Source organism: Colias eurytheme, chromosome 1 (assembly GCF_061535395.1).
Source record: "Colias eurytheme isolate Ceu_HAF_F1 chromosome 1, ilColEury1 Martin Lab GWU primary, whole genome shotgun sequence".
Classification (NCBI taxonomy): Eukaryota; Metazoa; Arthropoda; class Insecta; order Lepidoptera; family Pieridae; genus Colias; species Colias eurytheme.
Genome location: NC_142980.1, coordinates 15,005,548 through 15,024,131, shown reverse-complemented (window position 1 = coordinate 15,024,131; position 18,584 = coordinate 15,005,548). Strand labels below are relative to the sequence as shown.

The window sequence follows — 18,584 nt, the reverse complement described above, 5'->3', positions numbered from 1 at the left end:
AAATTTATGTGTTGTTCCAAATTATTAATGTAACAATTAATAAAACAGGTTCGCTCTCTGCGATCCAGTCAAAACACTTGGCAAACGATTAGTTCTGGCGAATTGCAACCCGAGACAATCGGTTGGAGCGTGCTCTGCAATAGTGAATCTGAATCTGTTCTCAAGTATGTACATAACTGTTTTTAAGCTATTCGAACTGAAAACTTGCTTTTATTGAGTTTTTTTGCATTTAACGCTAGTTCTGCTTCTGAATTATCTGTGGTAACATGTTATTTTTAAGTGAGAGCTCGTTCTGCTTCTGTTCGGACACAATTTATATAGGTAATAAAATTTTGAATAATATTTTTTTTAATGTACTTCATATATTTTAGACTGAGATTCAATTCGCAAGAATCCGGCTGGTCTGGCGATATTCCATTGAAGGAGTGTCGCAAAGAAAATGTGCCATGGTTGGTTAAAGGTAAGGTTCATTTAGCTACGCGAATTTTATTTATTATATAGTAAAAAAAGGTTTGAAATGGTGCAGGTAACAAGTTAACAAAGAAGACTTTATGCGTATTGTATCACAAATAGTGTAGTGATATAATTTTCTTCCTTTTCACGGCTCCTTCTTAGCCACAATGTTCTTTTTAATTGACTCAGTTATTTATTTTTTCGATTATATTCTTTTTTTCTTCGTTTATTCTCTTTTATTCGCTAGGTTGAAATAAGTAAGTATATGCATTTAATAAATCATGTTTATATTATCTATTTTTATTTTATTTTATTAACTTCTGACTTGTATTCCACAGTGCCCAACACAGGTGACATGCCATACATATCAGTGTGGTGTCGTGTAGTGCGCGCGCGCAGTGATGGACGCATTGTAGCTACAATATGGCCGTTCTATGTGCTTACGTCACATTTACCGCTGGATACTGATGTGAGTTCAATATAATATGTTTCTATATTTAAAGTTAACTCTGAAGATGAAGAAATGGTATAAAATTGTACCCACCTCAAATGAAATTTATGTTTTTTTTAAATAACAAATTTGACATGAAGTAAATTATTAACTTGTGACGAATCTTTGAAACTTTTTTGTGTAAATGAAATATACATTTTTATATTATTTCTATCGTATTGAATACCTTTAAATTATCTATGTCACTTCCAGAATTTTATACATACTTAGTATCCATTCAAATGTTAACTATTGATTCAATTTTAAAATTATTCTACGCGATTAGGTATTAATATCATCGGAGCTCAGTCAAGCGGAGCTCGAAGACGGCCAACTACCCGCCATAGTGCAGACGGCGCCGGGTCGAGGAGCTAGTACTCATCTCTCAGCACCGGGAACTACGTCAGCCAGACACACGCTGTCTTTTCAATATAGGTATAATTAATCTTGTTGCCATGGTAACCTTGGATAAGTTGTAAGATTTATGATGACGAATATTTAAAGAGCGCTAGGCCACTCATGTTAGGCAATTCATACCCTGCTATAGTTATTGAAGTTATTCTCTTCTGTATTTTTTTTTTAATTTTACATAAAAACTAACCTGTCCAATTGTTTAAACAAAAAGCTTGTGTGCCGAGCACACATGTCAAAATTAAAACTTCTTGGCAGGATTCAAAGATACCAAAGTCGTCGCCTTACTCCATGACGTGACGGTATTGCCTTGTCGCGACCTTGAAATTTTACTCGCCTAAAGAAGTTTTACTTCAAAAATTCAAAACATGCACTTAAATAACTATTTTATCAAAAATCATTTGATAGAAAAATGCTTGACACAGTCAGTATGTGTTATATGAATTTATAAAATGTCTCAATTGTTCCAGAAACATCGATTGTCCAGTAACACGTGACGCAGTGCCGCTGCACTACGGCGTCACGGATACGTCTGTATTCGAGAAGCCCACTACAACTAATACTGTGGACGAACTATTGGACGTTTTACGGCAATGGTACGTAGATGAAGAAGTAAAACATATGATTTTAGTCGAGAATTACCATTCAGACCATAAATTGAATAAGTTGCAAAAAGAAAGAATTTTCTATATTGTTACTGTGCTCCAAGCTAGCTCCAAATGGGTGCGTTTGTTTTTGATAAAAAAAGTGTTAGATATAAAGTAAAGTTACAGTCCAAAATACCCAACAAAGTGGCCAGGAAGGTTAACATGATGTCTTAAAGCAGTATTATTTACGATGTGGGGAAAGGGCACTAGACATCTAAATAGGTCTATCATTTTTCCACGTTGGAATGGATACTGCGGTTTTAAATATTATACCTAACTTCCCCCAGTGGTTTATTAAACGTAATTATTCCATTTAACAGGTTAAATCGTTCAGCGCGTGACGCAAAAACAACATGGCCGTATTCTATAGTGACTAGCCATTGGCCTGGAACATGGCAGCCGGCGTTACTGCAGCCTCGATGTGATATCAATGTGAGTTTGATTATAGGATAGCATACTTTAGAGAGGTTGGAAATGTTGTTTATTTTTGAATGATTATTTTTTAAATTAGACTGTCTTCATTACGATAGTCTTTGCTTCTTGAAAGTAGGGTATTTTGATGTTGTAAAAAATTGTAAATTTTTGATTTTGAATTCCGGTATGAATAGAAAAAAGATCTCTAAATTGTGATGAACTTACTTCAATCACTTTTTAAAAGTGGGCGTGTATGCTTACTAAATTGAACGTTTTAATCATAATTGTTCTAGCCAGGAATCACCATGAAGATCTATCCTGTCAATCATATTGTAAATATTTATTTATCCAGGTCCGCTACAACCCCGTACGAGCGGGGGGTGGTTGTTCACTAGAACTACAAGTGTGCCCCGTGGTGTTGCTCGCGAACGCGTCGCCGATTGCGCTCACGCTGCGCGCGTATGATGCGGCGCCACTGTGCAAGCTGGAGCCTGGTGTTGCTATATCCCCGCCTACTATCATACTCAAGGTATAGTAACGTTTTAATACCATCTCAAACTTAAGCATTTATGAAATAGACTTCTTTGAAAATATCATATGAATGGTATAGGTAATAATACATAAATTAATATTTACTACTAGTGGTCCGCCCCGGCTTCGCCCGTGGTACCTACATGTTTAAACTATCCTATCTCTCAAGTTGAATCGAACTGCACATGGTGTGCGAATTTTATTATAAGTGGTTTAGGAGTCCATTAAGGACAAACATTGTGACACGAGATTTATATATATTTACTATTTAGCACAAGAATGGGATCACACACGAAAAGTCTACTTTTAACTTCATTTTACCTTACGTCATAATATCTTCTCTCTACTAAAGGAGGGACTCATTAACGTAATTTTTTATCCTGTTTTACATTCATTTTGAAATACATTTTGTTCATTTTATGCATTTAACAAAACAGTGTTTTACATTAGCTGTTACAAACCATGCAGTTTACCAAAAAAAAGAACTTAATTTTTTGTTCATCCACAGAAACCGTTCTTCATGTCAGTGGAAATGGGTCGCGAGACGTTCGTGAGCGGGCAGCTGGAGGTGTGCGGCGAGGAGCCCGGGCGGTACGGCAGGCCGGCGCCGGGCCGCGTGGCGGTCGACCGGCCCGCCGCCTGCGCTATACACTGCAACCATAAGGCGAGTCACCTTGGAGCATTCTCTTTACTATATATGTATTTCTTTGTTTCTGTTTTGTTTTTCTCCGTGACCTTGGAGCATACCCGTTTCTCTTTTACTATATTTTTTGTTTTTTTTTTCCCCTTTGATTTCGATTGAACGCACCCTATGAGCCGGTTGGAAGTAACAGAGTGGGTTGAATGTCTCCAATGAGTGTTGGATGTCACCAACGAACTTTTTGGCTGTTTACAACCAGTCGGTTGGATGTCTCTGACGAACAGTTCGGATGTCACCGGCCAGACTGTTGGACGTCACCACTGAGCTCGTTGGATGTTGCCATTTACTCGTCACCGTGGCGTCGTGGTGTTTTGTGGACGTCTCTGCAAGTCTGTTGTATGTCGGCAGTGACATGTCACCAACGATACTGTTGGTTGAGCCAACAAGTTCGTTGGATGTGACCGATGGACGTCGCAAAGGCGTCTGTCGGATGTCGCTAAAGCATCAGTGGACACAGTTGGATGTCACCACCAAATCAGCTGTATATCTTCAACTAATACGTTCGAAGTATTCAACTAGCCTGGTGGATGTCTCTAACTACTGCATGAGATGTTAACTATACACCTGGATGTCGCTATTGGATGTCTCCAACAAACTCGTTGATTGTTGCCAGCTAGTCTGCTAACAGTCATGTCTCCACAGACTCTATGGGACGCTTTCGATCGGTTTATTTATTTTATTTAAATATCTATTAATATAATTATTATAATTTAAATATCTATTTAACTCTATTTATTCATTTATATATGATGGCGCTGCTGCTACAACGTATATGAAGTGCGAAAGTCGGATAAATATTGTGTAAATGTGTGTCTAATCATCCGTCTTTCCAACAACAGGTTGCCTTACTTACTCTTTACTATGAAATAAAAGAAGATATAAATGTTCTCGGAGTTACTTCTACCTACATCATCATTAATAGGCTACAGACTGATATTCTGGTGAGTGGTACGAGAGCTTGTAGTGGAAGTTAAATTTTCGCATACACACTATTAACATACACCCGAAAAAAAGATTCTTCCGTCGACACCATTCCACAGTCCTTACATAACACTGGGAACTCATTTAATAGCAAACATAACTTATATTATTAACTTAAAACTCACCATCCTTTTTCCAAAGTTCCTCATATATCATCCCATCTCATTTCACCTAAATTGTAACATGTACGTACACGAAACTGCATGCACAACACCGTGTTCTAGGTATCCGCTATCGCCGTGCCCAACGAAGCAGACAGTCACTGTGTGTTGCAACCGAAGACATACAAAGTGGTGCATCCGACTGAAGAGGGAAGGTAAGATATAAATAACTATAAAAAATCCAGAAGGATTTTTTAATTTCATTTGTATCCTAAGATCTTGAAGTTCTTCCCTAAAATGATTCATATATTTCTTGTTTGTGTATCAATAAAATAAAAAAATAATAATAAAAATATATAATTATTATAAAAATGATGATATTTATGTAGTAAGACATTGACATTCTATTGTTAATTTTTGCATGCCAATCAATTGGCGATTTGTGCTGAACAATGAATTGTGTAACATCTGTAAATCTTCCACATTTCTTGCAAAATAAATCATTTCATTTCATTTCATTTCATAACAATAAAAAATATTGAATCGTTAAATTTAATCTCATAATGTCATAATAGTCATATAATAAGACAAAAGAAGTCCTGTTAGATGAGACAGATTATAAGATTTTGTTAAAATAGTTTTGTATAAAGAATACTACTTTTGTAAAATAGAAATACACTATTAAGATATATCAAATATCATATTAAAGGAGTCAACTCATTAAGATTTTGAATAGCCAATAGTTTCGCTTAAAAACGCTTCGCATTCTTTGATTTCATATCTATGTGTCTTCTATACCATTGTCTTCCTTATGACACTTCAAAATCCAGGATTGATATCGTATCAGTTTTTTATCATTTTTTCCTTTTAGTCGAATCAATGTTCAACTCCTAAACTATCCCTGAAACAAACAACTAATTTCCCCTCGCAGCATCCACGGCACGCCGCTGTCCCGGTTCTGGGTGCGCGGGCGGTGGCGCGGCGGGCACGCGGAGGAGCTTCGCCCCTACGTGTGCGTCGCGCTGCCGGGCGCTGCGCCCTCGGCGGCCGCTCCCGTGAGGTTGGCAGCGGAGCCCCTGCGGAGGCCTATTGCGTTGAGGGAGGAGGGGGGTGGTTCGGTGAGTTGCTACGGGATGGACAGCAATTTAAGGGATGGAATGAGAATGGAGGGAAGGATGTTGAAAGCATATAATTAGTTCCTTCTTGAATTATTATTGTATAATGTTCTGCATAAAAATGATATGGAATGTATTGAACCAAAGCAAAAGTATGTTGAATATTGATAAAAGTAAACATTTTTGATAGTAGTAATAATTGGATTTCATAATAATTGGGACATTTTATAATCATGCGTAATTAAACAAGCGTCAGATTTCACTTTATCTATGTTCAAGTTAATTAATTGTTAAAAATACATCATTTCATCAAAAGCATTCTAACGAAAATACTTTATTTATGCAAATAATAAATAGATATATATTTTAGGTACCGGTCGTAATATGCCAGCAGCATCATGAAGGGCGATGGCTAATAACAATAGCTGAGGACCCGTGTCCACAGTTCCTGATACAAAATCGGACGGGAAAACCTCTTGCCGTCGCTCAGCCGATGCAGTTTGAAGAAAGTCTCGAGGAGCCTAAACAGGGAAGACATCGGAGTCAGGTCCTTATTTGGCCAATTTTTATTATATAACAAAAAAAGAACACAACAAAATTTCTTTGTTAGATAGGTCTCGAATAAAATAGCTATACCCGTATTATAAACTTTATGCCTAGCGTGTATCAAATGAGATATAATTATGTGCATAATTCCGAATTACTAGATCTATTAAAAGTTCTTTCACCGGTTATTTTATTTACTCTATCGATCTTTTGGCTTCAAATAAACATATAATCTTACGGTCTAACTAATAAAATGTTACCCATTCGCTATGCAATGGATTAGTTGTTGGAATAACCTGTCTTGTTTTTATGATTGACGTTTCATGTGAGTAAGAGCAGGACACAGCTATGGCAGAAAATGGTAGAAAATTTATCCTTTGTTTAACTTTTTATTAGTAAGGCCGCTAAACTATATCTTCCATAGCAGGCATCAAAAGAGTGTTCGGGCGCCCGTTGGTGGTGCACTGTGGAGGGTGTATCGGGCACGCACTACTCCACGCCGGCGTACTGCGCGCGCTACCCGCCCGCGGAGGGCGCCCGCCCCACGCTGCCGCTGCTCGTGGTGGGCGTGCCCCGAGGTATTGTGTATTCATTAAATTAAAGAAAAGATAAATCACAAGTGCTTTATTCTAGGTAGAATAAAGCACTTGTGATTTATCTTTTCATTTATTGATGTTGCTTTGTTATGCATTTTTAGGTAAAAATGCATAACAAAGCAACATCAATAAATGAGTATTAAATATTTTCAGACGATCCTTTATGAAACGATTCTTACGTCATTGTGACAAAATAAACTATTCTATCAATGATTTCCGCTCGCGGCTTCGTCCGCTTTGACTAAAACCTAATAAATTATAGACTAAAACCTTCCTTTTGAATCACTCTATATATTAAAAAAAAACGCATCTAACTCCGTTGCGTAGTTTTAAAGATTTAAGCATACAAAGGGACATAGAGCAATAGGGAAAGAAAAAGCGACTTTGTTTTATACTATGTAGTGATATAGCGGTAAAACATGTCTTAAACAGAACAGTTGTATAGTTACGTGTGTGTAACATGCGCTTACCGCTACTCGTCGTGGACGTTGATTGTGGGGAGGTGGGGAAGGAATTAGGGATATAGTGAATAAACTGCATTGCCACTAGCCAATTGTGCAATAGATGTGAAAAAAGATGAAAAATACATGTTAATATAAGAGTAGGAAATCAGTCATTTCCGAATTAGTAGATCGTTTACATTGATTTACACTTTCGAGATTTGTGTATCTGTCAAAAAAAAACGAATAAATTATTGAGTATTAAAAAAATGACAAAAAATGTATTATTAGTGAAAAAATACAAAAAAAAATACTGCTCCTTCGCAGAAGAACTAGACCCCGACTGGAGTCAGCCAATGGCAGTGGCGGATGGCGAGCAATTGCTACAACTAAGCGGTGGACTCACAATCAAGGTGCGCGTGCGCACGCATCCGCACTCCACGCTCATAGAGTTGCAGGATATCGATCAGGTAAATAAGTAATAAATTTAAATAATGGTAAATGGGTGATTGAAATATTATCGAATAATGTAGTCGGACACTTTTTATTTATTATCCAATTATTTTTTGGTAACACACTTGAAAAATAATTTTTCAGAGTAATGAAACAGATCTATAGAGTATCTATACCAGAAATAAAAAAAGCTAATAAAATGGAAAGATGAATGGGAAGAAGCTGGAAAATTATTAAAAAAAATAATCTATGTTGTTATTTTTTTATGTTTATGTAATGTATTTGATGTAAAACCGCTACAATTATTCACAGTTCGATATATCAGCAAGTGATATACGCCGCCGCCTGGTTGGTCCGTTTATAGCTAAGGACTCGTTGCCAACTTTTAAAGAGGTAAACACAACTTAATTTTACTACACACTACATTTGATAAAACGCAAGTAATATTGCATTACTACAAAAAACAGAGATTAAAGTTTAAAATTTATTATTCAGGTACAAAATGATGAGGCAAGCTTACAACGCATCACCGCTGATGATAATCGTAAGTAAAGCCAATATTTTTAGTGTAATTCGTCGGATTTTTCAATAGAATTTCAATCTTATCTAATGAGACAACTTCAATACCTAAATATCTAAACAGTTTTCAATATAACCAAATTTAAATGAAATTAAGTATACAATTTGATTACGTGAAAATTTTGTCATACAAAACAATATTTTCAGTGATGCCAGAACCATCTAGTAGCAGAACGGATCCCGAAGACGCGCCACTACTATCAGTAGCGAGTACCACACAATCACTTTCCTCGTCCAAAGTCATCAAGGTAATTAATTTTCCTTTTCTTTACTTTTATTATTATTTTTTCGTTTTTCTGAAGTAGTTTCCAAATTGTACCATCAATACTATTTATATTGTCTAGTGAATGTCATCGTTTTAGTTGAGAAAGATTAAATGAATGATGAAGTACTATTATTTTAATATTTTTAGGCTGACAAGAAAGATAAGCAAAACACGATAGTAATGACTGAAATAGACGCCTTAAAAGATTCGTCACTCGCCAAGCTGTCGAGTGCTGTGCGAAATGATATCAATGGTAAGGGAAATTATAATTATTTAAATGTAAATTGTTACTGATTATTTGCACTAGTAGTAGTAGTAGGATTATGTGCAAAACTCAGACAATACGTTAAATAAGAAATCCATATTACATATTTAATTTCAAGTGCATTTGTAAAATTTTTGAATTTATATTTGTTTCTAAATCAGCCGCGTTCGACAAACTTCAAAGTTCGGTAACAGTGGCTCACGATGAAAATACTGACATGTCGGAAACTTCCATAATGTTACAAGGCGTCACCGATACAGGTTAGTTTAACTGTATAATGTAATCAATTTTCAATCTAAGAATCCACACATAGTTATAGCCTTTGATTTTTTTCATTAGGTACTTTTATCTTGTTCCTATTGATTTTTAATAATGTTAAACGTATCCAACGAATTACTAAGCCATTACCTATATCTAGATTTTTTACGAAATAAAAACATACAAACGTAAAATTTTACAAATGATTAGCAATTATTATTTTTTCTTTTTAATAAGTTGAAGCGGTTGCATTTAGGTCTCTAATTATTTTTTTTACTGTGCTTGTCTCTGAACTCAAATCTTGACAATTTGCTCCGTATTACAAAAAGTATCGAATTTTATGCTAAACGCTCGTAAAAATATCCAGAATGGTCAGACAGCAGTCACATGTGGTCTGAAATGGACCGTATTCGCTGCGTGATAGACAGCGTGGCGATCAGCGTGGCCGGCTCTGCGGAGGAGCTGCCTATAATGGCGTTGTATTTGCAAAGAGCTGCGATTTCACTGAAGGATAATGTTAGGGTGAGTTGGGTCTTAGAATCTGGGGGTAGAGTCTAATTTTGGGTGATTATTATTGTTTGCTAGAAGTAGAAGAATAAGTATGCCTGTTACAGCTTAATTTTTGATTATCAATGCTTTTATTATGCTTGAAAATTGATAGTTGGAGAAATGATTAAGTTTTTTTGTGCTAATATTTTCTCGCTAATAAAACTCAATTTGAGGAGAATTTAATTTATCATATGCTCGCACCAAGTTTGCAATAATAAGAATTCATTTTCTTAACGCTTTTTAAAAACTTATTACACTAATAATAATTCATCATTTTCAACTACTTTTCGTACTAAATTGGTAGACTATAAAAAAAATACTTTATTGCCTTTCAGAAAACCAAAGTGAACATCTCGGTAGTCGACGTTCAAGTAGACAACGCGCAATACGAAGACGGGCAATACGACTTCGCGGTGGTAGCTACCACCAGAGCAGAAACCGTGGATGGTGACCCCTGGCCACCACTGTGGAACATGGGGGAGGAGGACTTCGACATGAGGGTGGAAGACGCCAGGCTGATGGTGGTCACCTGCAACGATAAGTGGAGCGTTGGTGGTAACAGCTTTAATGGTGAGTCGGTTCAATTTCATATTCTCTAATATATCGTGTGGCGGTAAGTAGGAATGGATTTTGATATAATATTACTTCTGGATATGTAAAAAATGTTTAATTTTTGTAAGTCCAAATGTTAAATGTTTCGTGTTGTAAATGCTTGATTGATGTGCTATATGAAACTATCTGGATTGCTCTGATTGCTAAATAATACTTCCTTTTATGATTAGGTCAGTGTTAATAAATATTAAATTCTTCCCTTCTAGAATTGACAGAAATAGAGATGCGTATAGGCCCGCTAGGTCTATACATAGAAGACGCCTATGTTTCCGCGCTGGTCAGTCTAGTCAGGGTTATCCCGGGGAGGGATAGAGGGAGTATAGATGGGAACGAAGGGAGTGAAATCGCGTTGGCTGAGGCGGTGTCGTTGCAGCGCCCTCTGAGGTTGAGGAAACTGCTCATACATCCTTTGGACTTGACACTTACGCTGCATACTGCGGTAAGGAATATTTTGTATTTATAATATAAAAGGAAGAGGTTGAATTATTTAGTAATTACTATCCTATGGCTAATTCTTCATTATTATAAACACATTTTGTAGCTTATTGACTCCTTCTTTTAGCATTAAATGTTGATAATAAGGATTATAAGAAAGTGTGTAATTTTAGAATTACACACATAATTTTTTTACATCATTATATTTAACAGTAAACATTTAAATTAGTTTAATATATTTACGAAAGTTATTTTATAACCAGGTACGCATGTACATAGCGCTTGATCAGAGCCCGCTGCGCCTAAGCGCTTTTCAGTTACAAGACGTGATGACGTCACCAGGCCGTTTGACACACGCGCTCACCGTGCACTACTTGTCCGCCGCCATCTTGGGAGCTGGTGAGATTAAAGTTGTTTTTTAAGCTTGACAAGGGCATAGTTTGGCTATAGGGACAACGAATGGGGATTTAAAAATAACTTGCATTTCTTGTTGATGTGTTATCTGTAAAAAATGGTAATTAAGTAATTATTATTTTCTTCTTCTAAATTTTTCTTCTTTATACTTAATTAAATTTTTTTTCGTTATTTTATGCGCTTTGTGATTTTCGACTTGCTTATTTTTCTATAATTTTTTTAGAATTATTTTTGACTACTAAATACACTTCATCCAACCATTTCGTATGGTAACGACAACATGCAATCAGTTAACAAAATATTATATACACACTACACAGGCTGGGTAGTAGGAGGACTAGAACTACTCGGCGCCCCGGGTGCACTCGCAGCTCGTGTAGGCGGGGCGGGCGGAGGCCTACGGGGCGTAGCCTCCGCAGCAGCGGCGGCTCTACTCCGCTCGTTGAGCGCATGCGCAGGATCACTAGCGCGTAACCTGGATCTGCTTGCGGGAGATGAACAGCATGCGAGACGGGCTGCGGCTGCTAGGTTACAAGCATTTAACTTCTTCTAGGGCCGATTTTTAAATGCTTGGATAAAACTTATTCGTCGAATGGTGTAAAAAACTACCATTTTAAAAACGTATTCTAGTTGCCCGTATTTGACAGTTTACGTGACATTTTAATATTATCGTGTAATACTTTATTGGACCGATAAGTTTTATCCAAGCATTGAAAAATCGGCCCTTAACGGTTTGGTATAAGTTATGTAAAATTGAGGGGGCTTTGTTAGTGGTAAATACTGAGATTGTATTGTGTCTGTCTGAATGTAGATGATAGCTTTTGGAAAATAGATTTTCTAATAGCAAATGCAAAGAAGTGTTGCTTAAATTGATTATCTTTTGATTGGAAAGGGTGACTCAATATCATTAATAAACTCAAGTGGCTTCCTATAAGACTTCGCCGGAATGCAAATGCGTTGAAGTTGTTATTTTCCATCCTCTTTGATCCCAATTCTCCCTCCTATTTAAAAGAACAATTTAATTTCCTAGATTCAGGTGTTTATACTCTTCGTTCCGCTGATAACCTTCTCCTTAGCTTTCCTTCTCACCACACTAGTTTCCTTGGTAAATCCTTTGTAATAACCGCTATCAGACTTTGGAATTCTTTGCCTATAGCTGTAAGACGAGCTTCCTCGAAAAGTTCCTTTAAAACTCTTTTAAATAAACATTTATCTGATTTAGCTTTTCCTTCAAAATAATAGTATGTATTATATCTTCTTTTATTATTCATATAATATGTATTTTATTTACTCTCTTTTATCTTTATTTTCATTGCCACCCGTGTACCCATTTAATATCAATCTTTATCCTTTACCTTGGGCAGCCTGGAAGAGATCGCTGATAAGCGATAAGGTTGCCTTATGTGCTGTGAATGTTTCCTTTTCTGTTAATATTATATGATTGTAAAATTTGTAATGGTACATAAAATTGTTAAATAAATAATAAATAAATATTACATTTTCAGACGGCGACCACCACCGAACCTCATGGCGGGACTTTTTGCAGGCATAACTAATTTTGCCATCAATATACTAGGTAAATAAGATAACAATATAGTTAATTTATTGTATAGAATTGATAAAATTTGGTTCAGGAAGACTGTATTATTCATAAAAACAATTTGTTCACTTAATTAAAATGAGTTACATGCTCTAAAATCTTAAATTAAACTAATATCTCTAGTTTAATTTAATTATCATATTCAAATTAAAAAGCTCTAGAAATCGACTTAATTTTTAATAATCGTACATCTGTACAATTACTCTTACTTCTTGTCTTATTATATTTTTGTTCTGTACACAGGTGCAGTAGGTGGTCTAGCCCACCACCCACTAGTGGGAGTGGCAGTGGGCGAAACAGAAAGTGGGACTGCCGCGTTACGACGGGGTTTATTGGGTGCTATCACCAAACCGCTGAGTGCTACAGCTGATCTCGTGGCGTATGCTGGACATGGCCTGCTCACACAGACCGGATGGGATCCTGTGCCACAGGTGGGATTTTATAAATATATAAATAATAAATAAATATTATAGGACATTATTACACAAATCGACCTAGTCCCACAGTAAGCTCAATTAAGGCTTGTGTTGTGGGTACTAGGCGACGATAAATATAATATTTAATAAATACATATATAGATAATAACACCCAGACCCGAGAACAAATAATTGAGTTCATCACACAAATATTTGCCCTAAACGGGATCGAACCCGGGACCGTCGGCTCAGTGGGCAGTTACTTTACCACTTCGCCAACCGCGTCGTCGTAATTATATCGTAATTATATGTAAATGTAACTAGCTGCTTTAACACTTGTTGTTGTTTTGCCCTATTGCACCTTTTTCACGTTTTCTCTCGATTAGTACTTTTTTGCTTCTCGATAAGAACTTGTAGTGCCCCAAAAAAGCGTTAATTAACCGAATTGGTCGATCGGTCTTCGAGTTTTACGCTTAACATATTCTTTGGCGATTCATTTTTCAATTTATTATCCGTCAGTATCTGTCGTATAAATCTCGACAACAACTCGTTTCCTGGTATAGATACAGAAATAAAATATGTTCAAAATGGATCACCACCATAGGAAAAATAGGGGACACAAGTAACAAAATAATTAGCTAAAATATTATATTGTAGCCCCGTTGGGTGGCGAAGCCCGAGTTAGAGGCGCAGACCGGTTGGCAGCGGGACTGCGTGCGATGGACCTTCAGACTATCATCACTAGCTGCCTTCACAGGATTCTCCGTGCTACTTGCTGATGTTCAGCTGCACTTGCTTATCACGCACAAGGTATAGATAACAATAAAAATGGTGACGTATATAGAAAGGTGGCTATTCACGGTCAATCCATTGTATGAAATGGCGCCCACAAAATGATGGTAAATCTCGGACCATCGTAAATTTGTATCTTCACTCTATTTATTTCGCCTAAATCTTTAAATGTTAACAAATGAATTGACTGTGAATGCCCTCCTTAATAACATAAAACATTGAGATAGAGACAACGCCACCTAGTACTGAATTTAATGAAATAGTCCTACAGTTACCTAGACTTGAATAAGCTCTGATAGACAACGACATCTAACCTAACTAGACAAAACTATGTAGTACTACAAGAAGAGTACATACCTTCACAAAAAGTTTGATTATATTTACCGCACCGTACACAAATATTTCTGAATATTCAGCGCCATCTAGTACCAAAATAGGCAAACCATATCCTTCGGAAACCAGACCATACTTGTAACCTAGTCCTTGCAAAACTTTATCTGGTGCACTCATATTAATTTTCCTAGAAATTTAACGCCATCTATTGCTTAAGTTAAGTTTTAAGCTAGCTGGATGGTTTATGCACATGCAGTCATCCTATTCATTTGTAATTTACATGTTAGATGGAGGCAAAATAAACTGATGGAGTTCTTACTTGTTACTTCATTTTTAGAATATTTTAGTGGATTTAATGGCTCTATTGTGTTCCAATTTAAATTATCTTTTTGTATCGGATTTATCCCATCTTTTATTCCACAACATGCTATTCCTATTTTTAATATAGATTAAAATATTTCGTAGTTTTTGGTGATTGCGGAACCCGAGTCGGAGCGTGTTATAGAGATGATAGACTTCAAGTTATGTACTTTGGGACCTTACGAGGGACAAATTATAGAGGTAAGTTGAAGCTAATAAATAAAAATGGAGAACTTTTTGAGCAAAAGTAATTAAAAAATGTACAAATTATAGTGTGGAATACATTTTTAGTACATTTATTCAAATAAAACATGATCTGTCATGTCAATAAGTACATCAAATAATGATTGTTTGAATGAATAAGTAAATATTCAAGTTTTCTTAACCTTCATTGGTTTTACAAATTACCTCTTATCCAAAAACAAATACAAAATTAAAATTTTAATCTTATTGTGTCTAAATGGTAAAATAATAAAAATATCGTAGAATTGTATTAATAAATATGTTATTTTCTAGATTCACGTTACACAAAGAAAATATCCAAGGATGTCTGAATCACGCGTGGCGCTGGATGAAGACAATGAATATCAGGTAATATAAATTGAATATTTATTGGTAATAGATATCACCTCCCTTGTTCATGAATTGTGATTGATTTCTCGCAATCGAAGTTTGGTTTTATCATAAACAAGTCGAAGTTTAAAGTTAAAGTTAAGATTAAAGAAATGATGTAATAATGAAAATGTCCTTTCCAATTACAAAATCTAATCAGTTTATAATCTATTCTAAACTCTTGATATTATATTATTTTCTGTATTTTATTAACACTCGAAATAGGAGGATATAAATCCATAATGTAATGTTTTAACATATCTATTAGGTAATTATAAAAATGCCGCCATGTTTCTGCGGCTATTTTGCGTAGAAAAAGGTGTGAAAACAGTTAAAGATCAAGCCTTCGTAACGCTCAGCACCCTGCCAGAGCTGCCGAAAGATTCCGGAGGCGATCTTGTTTATAGAGAAAAGAGCATGTGTGCCAAACGCACGTGTTAGAAGTGAAACTTCTTTGGCAAGAATCAAAGATACCAAAATCGTCGCTTTACTCCATGACTTGACCTTGAAATTTTACTTTCAACGCGCCTAAAGAAGTTTCACTTCAAAAATCAACAAGTAATCGGTTGTTGCAGTTAAGTGCCGCAGCGATGGCGCGCGTGGCTCGCTACACGGGGGCGGAGGCCCGTGCTGGGGCGGAGGCCCGGGTGCTAACACTACTGCCAGCTCCGGGGTGTGCGCATGCGCTGTATGCGGCTCTAGCGGCTGCGGTGCATCATAACACGGGAGATCACACGGCTATGCTCTAGAGGGAGTGTTGTATGGAGGATCTGGTGGTCTATAGGGGACCTGCTGCTCTATATTGGATCTAGTCGCAGCTCTAACGGTGGTTCTAGTTGTGGTTATAACCGCTGCTGTAATTATGGCTCTACATGCTGCTCCATAGGGGATACAGTCGTGGTTTTTGACGTGACAACGTCTTATAATTCGATAAAGCCGGCTGCACGCACAAAAAAAATATGACTCATGCGGCGTTACCTCGCTCTGAGGCGTTCCATGTAAGGCTTGAAGTGCGAGCGAGAGCGCGGAACGAGCGACAAAGAAGCACGTCCGATTGGACGTTGTCACGTTATAGCCGTTAGTCTCGCTGTGGTTCTACTATAGCTCTACCTTCTGCTCTAGTCATGGCTGTACTCGTGACTACTTGTGGCGCTAACTGCTACTGTAGTCCTGGTTCTACTTGTGGCTCTGGCTACTTCTCTAGTCCTGGCTCTATCAACTACTCTAGTCGATGCTCTACCAGCACAGTCAGAATTACAAAATGAAACTTGATTCGGATAGACGCATTTGGCTGTTCTACTACACGTTCTACCCACAACTCTAGCCGCTGCTCTACCATTACTGTTGACTCTACAGTTATAAATGCCAATGTTACCAGCTCAAACATGGTGCTCAGACGAGACTACAAATTATGCACATATTTTATTAGTTTAAGAAACCATAACTTTGACACTTGCATCAATACCAGCTTAAACTCGGGCCTCTACAACTACTAGCAGCGAGCTACACTCTATCGGCTGAAGAATTCATAACACCGGCTCTTGTAGTACGGGGGCGAACTAGGAATAATTTCGACTAGAGAGACATTAGCATTATTTTTACGCAGGAGTGGCAAAGATGGGTTTTACCCGGACAATATGCGAAATTCTTCTTGGTTCGCGACCATACTTCATAACTCAAATTGTAATAACTGAAATCTCCCAATTACCCTTAAATTATTCTAGATTTTGAATATGAAACAAGTAACTGTAAATACTGAGAAATCTGCTCATTTTCGAAAATTATTTAGTGTTTACTGATACAATCCTATACAGGGTGTCCCACTGTTTGTATACTAAGCTCAAAGGAGGTTATAGTTTTGCATACGCTGAGTACGTAAAAAATAATTAAAAAATTCCAGACGCATTTTTTTTTCAAATAGATGTATTCTGCCCTGATAACAAAGAATGCAGTAATCGACATTTTTGGGATTTTTACTTTTTGCAAGAAATGGGATCCCAAGGGGTTTATTAACATGAAAAAAAATTAATTTCATAAAAAAGTTACCCGGAAGTATGTTTTTTAGCTAACGATTTTTGCAGTACTTACATGAAAACTATATCAATGATAAGAAAAAGCGCCGTATTAAACATGTGCTAAAAAAGAATGCAGTTCTTGTTAAGATACCCTAAAATAAAGTGCAGTAATAGCCATTACTGTAACATTTTATTCCAATGTCTGTAGATCAATTGCTACGTCAAAACGCAGTTCTCCACATTACTGCATTTGTGTGTAGTAAAAGTTCGCGAGATCGTAACCGTACGATACAGTGCTGCGTTTTGTTGAAGCAAATCAGTGCGTCGTCGTCATATTAGTGGAGTGCCTGGAGCATTCAAAACCGTATAACCTCGGATTAGAGTAATTATAGTGAATGAATTAATATGATCGATGTGGGATATTGGTTTTTAAACTATAAATTACAATGTTTACCCAAATTTTTTTTGTGCACTCCATTGTTTCGTTGTTTAAAAAAATATTATGAAAAATTAACGTTTGACCATATATTTTCACTTTAAACAGTATTTCTTTTTTTTTTATTCGAGTAGACATATAGGAATATTTTTCAAAGATATCTGTGTATAAAAATAGCCATAAAATAGCAGTAGGGATCTCGAACAGATAGAAAAAACGTGGAGGGGAGAGCGGAGCCACAACTGCTATGTACAATAGAATTTCTCGGCCGGTTTAATTATAAATTAAACGTACTCTATTGAGTACATTTAAAAAAATAAGGTAATTGATTACGACTAATGAAAAGAAAAAAAAATATTAGTACCAAATCTGTTTATTTTAATATATTGCAATTACCAACATTGTTGCCTACATCAAATATTGAGTTGAAATGATAATATCATCGTGAAAGCGTTCTATTAGTCGTTTTTTAATAGTTTTTTCTACCGGGATATGCTCTGTAGTTATGACGTTTTTCAACTTTTGTATGGTAAATTGGCAATCATCATTCTCTTCTATGTGGGTACTTGTATATTTGCTCCATTGCTGCATCTACTTAGATTAATTTTCTTTTCAACATTATTGAGGTGAATTGAATTTTTCAGCAAATTATAATAATCCGAATGATATTTTGCTGCAAGTGTCTCTAAGTTGGTTATACCAGAAATCCTTTTCTGGATATCTCGATAATAATCGGTTTTCTGGACGGCTATAAAATTCGTGATG

The 18,584-nt window shown here is 36.4% G+C and overlaps 1 protein-coding gene across 1 annotated transcript in view; it reads left to right on the top strand.

The window, feature by feature from the left end:
• Vps13B (vacuolar protein sorting 13B) overlaps window positions 1-17,219 on the top strand; it is a 45,020-nt gene extending 27,801 nt beyond the window's left edge. The window contains exons 57-86 of the mRNA XM_090105990.1: window positions 49-164; window positions 372-460; window positions 792-922; window positions 1,230-1,378; window positions 1,825-1,950; window positions 2,322-2,433; window positions 2,768-2,944; window positions 3,455-3,610; window positions 4,486-4,587; window positions 4,852-4,943; window positions 5,660-5,846; window positions 6,214-6,390; window positions 6,817-6,967; window positions 7,753-7,895; window positions 8,191-8,271; window positions 8,374-8,422; window positions 8,605-8,705; window positions 8,870-8,975; window positions 9,149-9,247; window positions 9,613-9,767; window positions 10,130-10,364; window positions 10,613-10,845; window positions 11,105-11,240; window positions 11,576-11,783; window positions 12,761-12,831; window positions 13,099-13,286; window positions 13,929-14,081; window positions 14,862-14,957; window positions 15,273-15,347; window positions 15,944-17,219. Coding sequence (XP_089962116.1) covers window positions 49-164; window positions 372-460; window positions 792-922; window positions 1,230-1,378; window positions 1,825-1,950; window positions 2,322-2,433; window positions 2,768-2,944; window positions 3,455-3,610; window positions 4,486-4,587; window positions 4,852-4,943; window positions 5,660-5,846; window positions 6,214-6,390; window positions 6,817-6,967; window positions 7,753-7,895; window positions 8,191-8,271; window positions 8,374-8,422; window positions 8,605-8,705; window positions 8,870-8,975; window positions 9,149-9,247; window positions 9,613-9,767; window positions 10,130-10,364; window positions 10,613-10,845; window positions 11,105-11,240; window positions 11,576-11,783; window positions 12,761-12,831; window positions 13,099-13,286; window positions 13,929-14,081; window positions 14,862-14,957; window positions 15,273-15,347; window positions 15,944-16,117 — 4,068 coding nt within the window. The 3' untranslated portion in view covers window positions 16,118-17,219. The remainder of the gene's footprint in view (window positions 1-48; window positions 165-371; window positions 461-791; window positions 923-1,229; window positions 1,379-1,824; window positions 1,951-2,321; window positions 2,434-2,767; window positions 2,945-3,454; window positions 3,611-4,485; window positions 4,588-4,851; window positions 4,944-5,659; window positions 5,847-6,213; window positions 6,391-6,816; window positions 6,968-7,752; window positions 7,896-8,190; window positions 8,272-8,373; window positions 8,423-8,604; window positions 8,706-8,869; window positions 8,976-9,148; window positions 9,248-9,612; window positions 9,768-10,129; window positions 10,365-10,612; window positions 10,846-11,104; window positions 11,241-11,575; window positions 11,784-12,760; window positions 12,832-13,098; window positions 13,287-13,928; window positions 14,082-14,861; window positions 14,958-15,272; window positions 15,348-15,943) is intronic.
• Window positions 17,220-18,584: the final 1,365 nt, after the last annotated feature.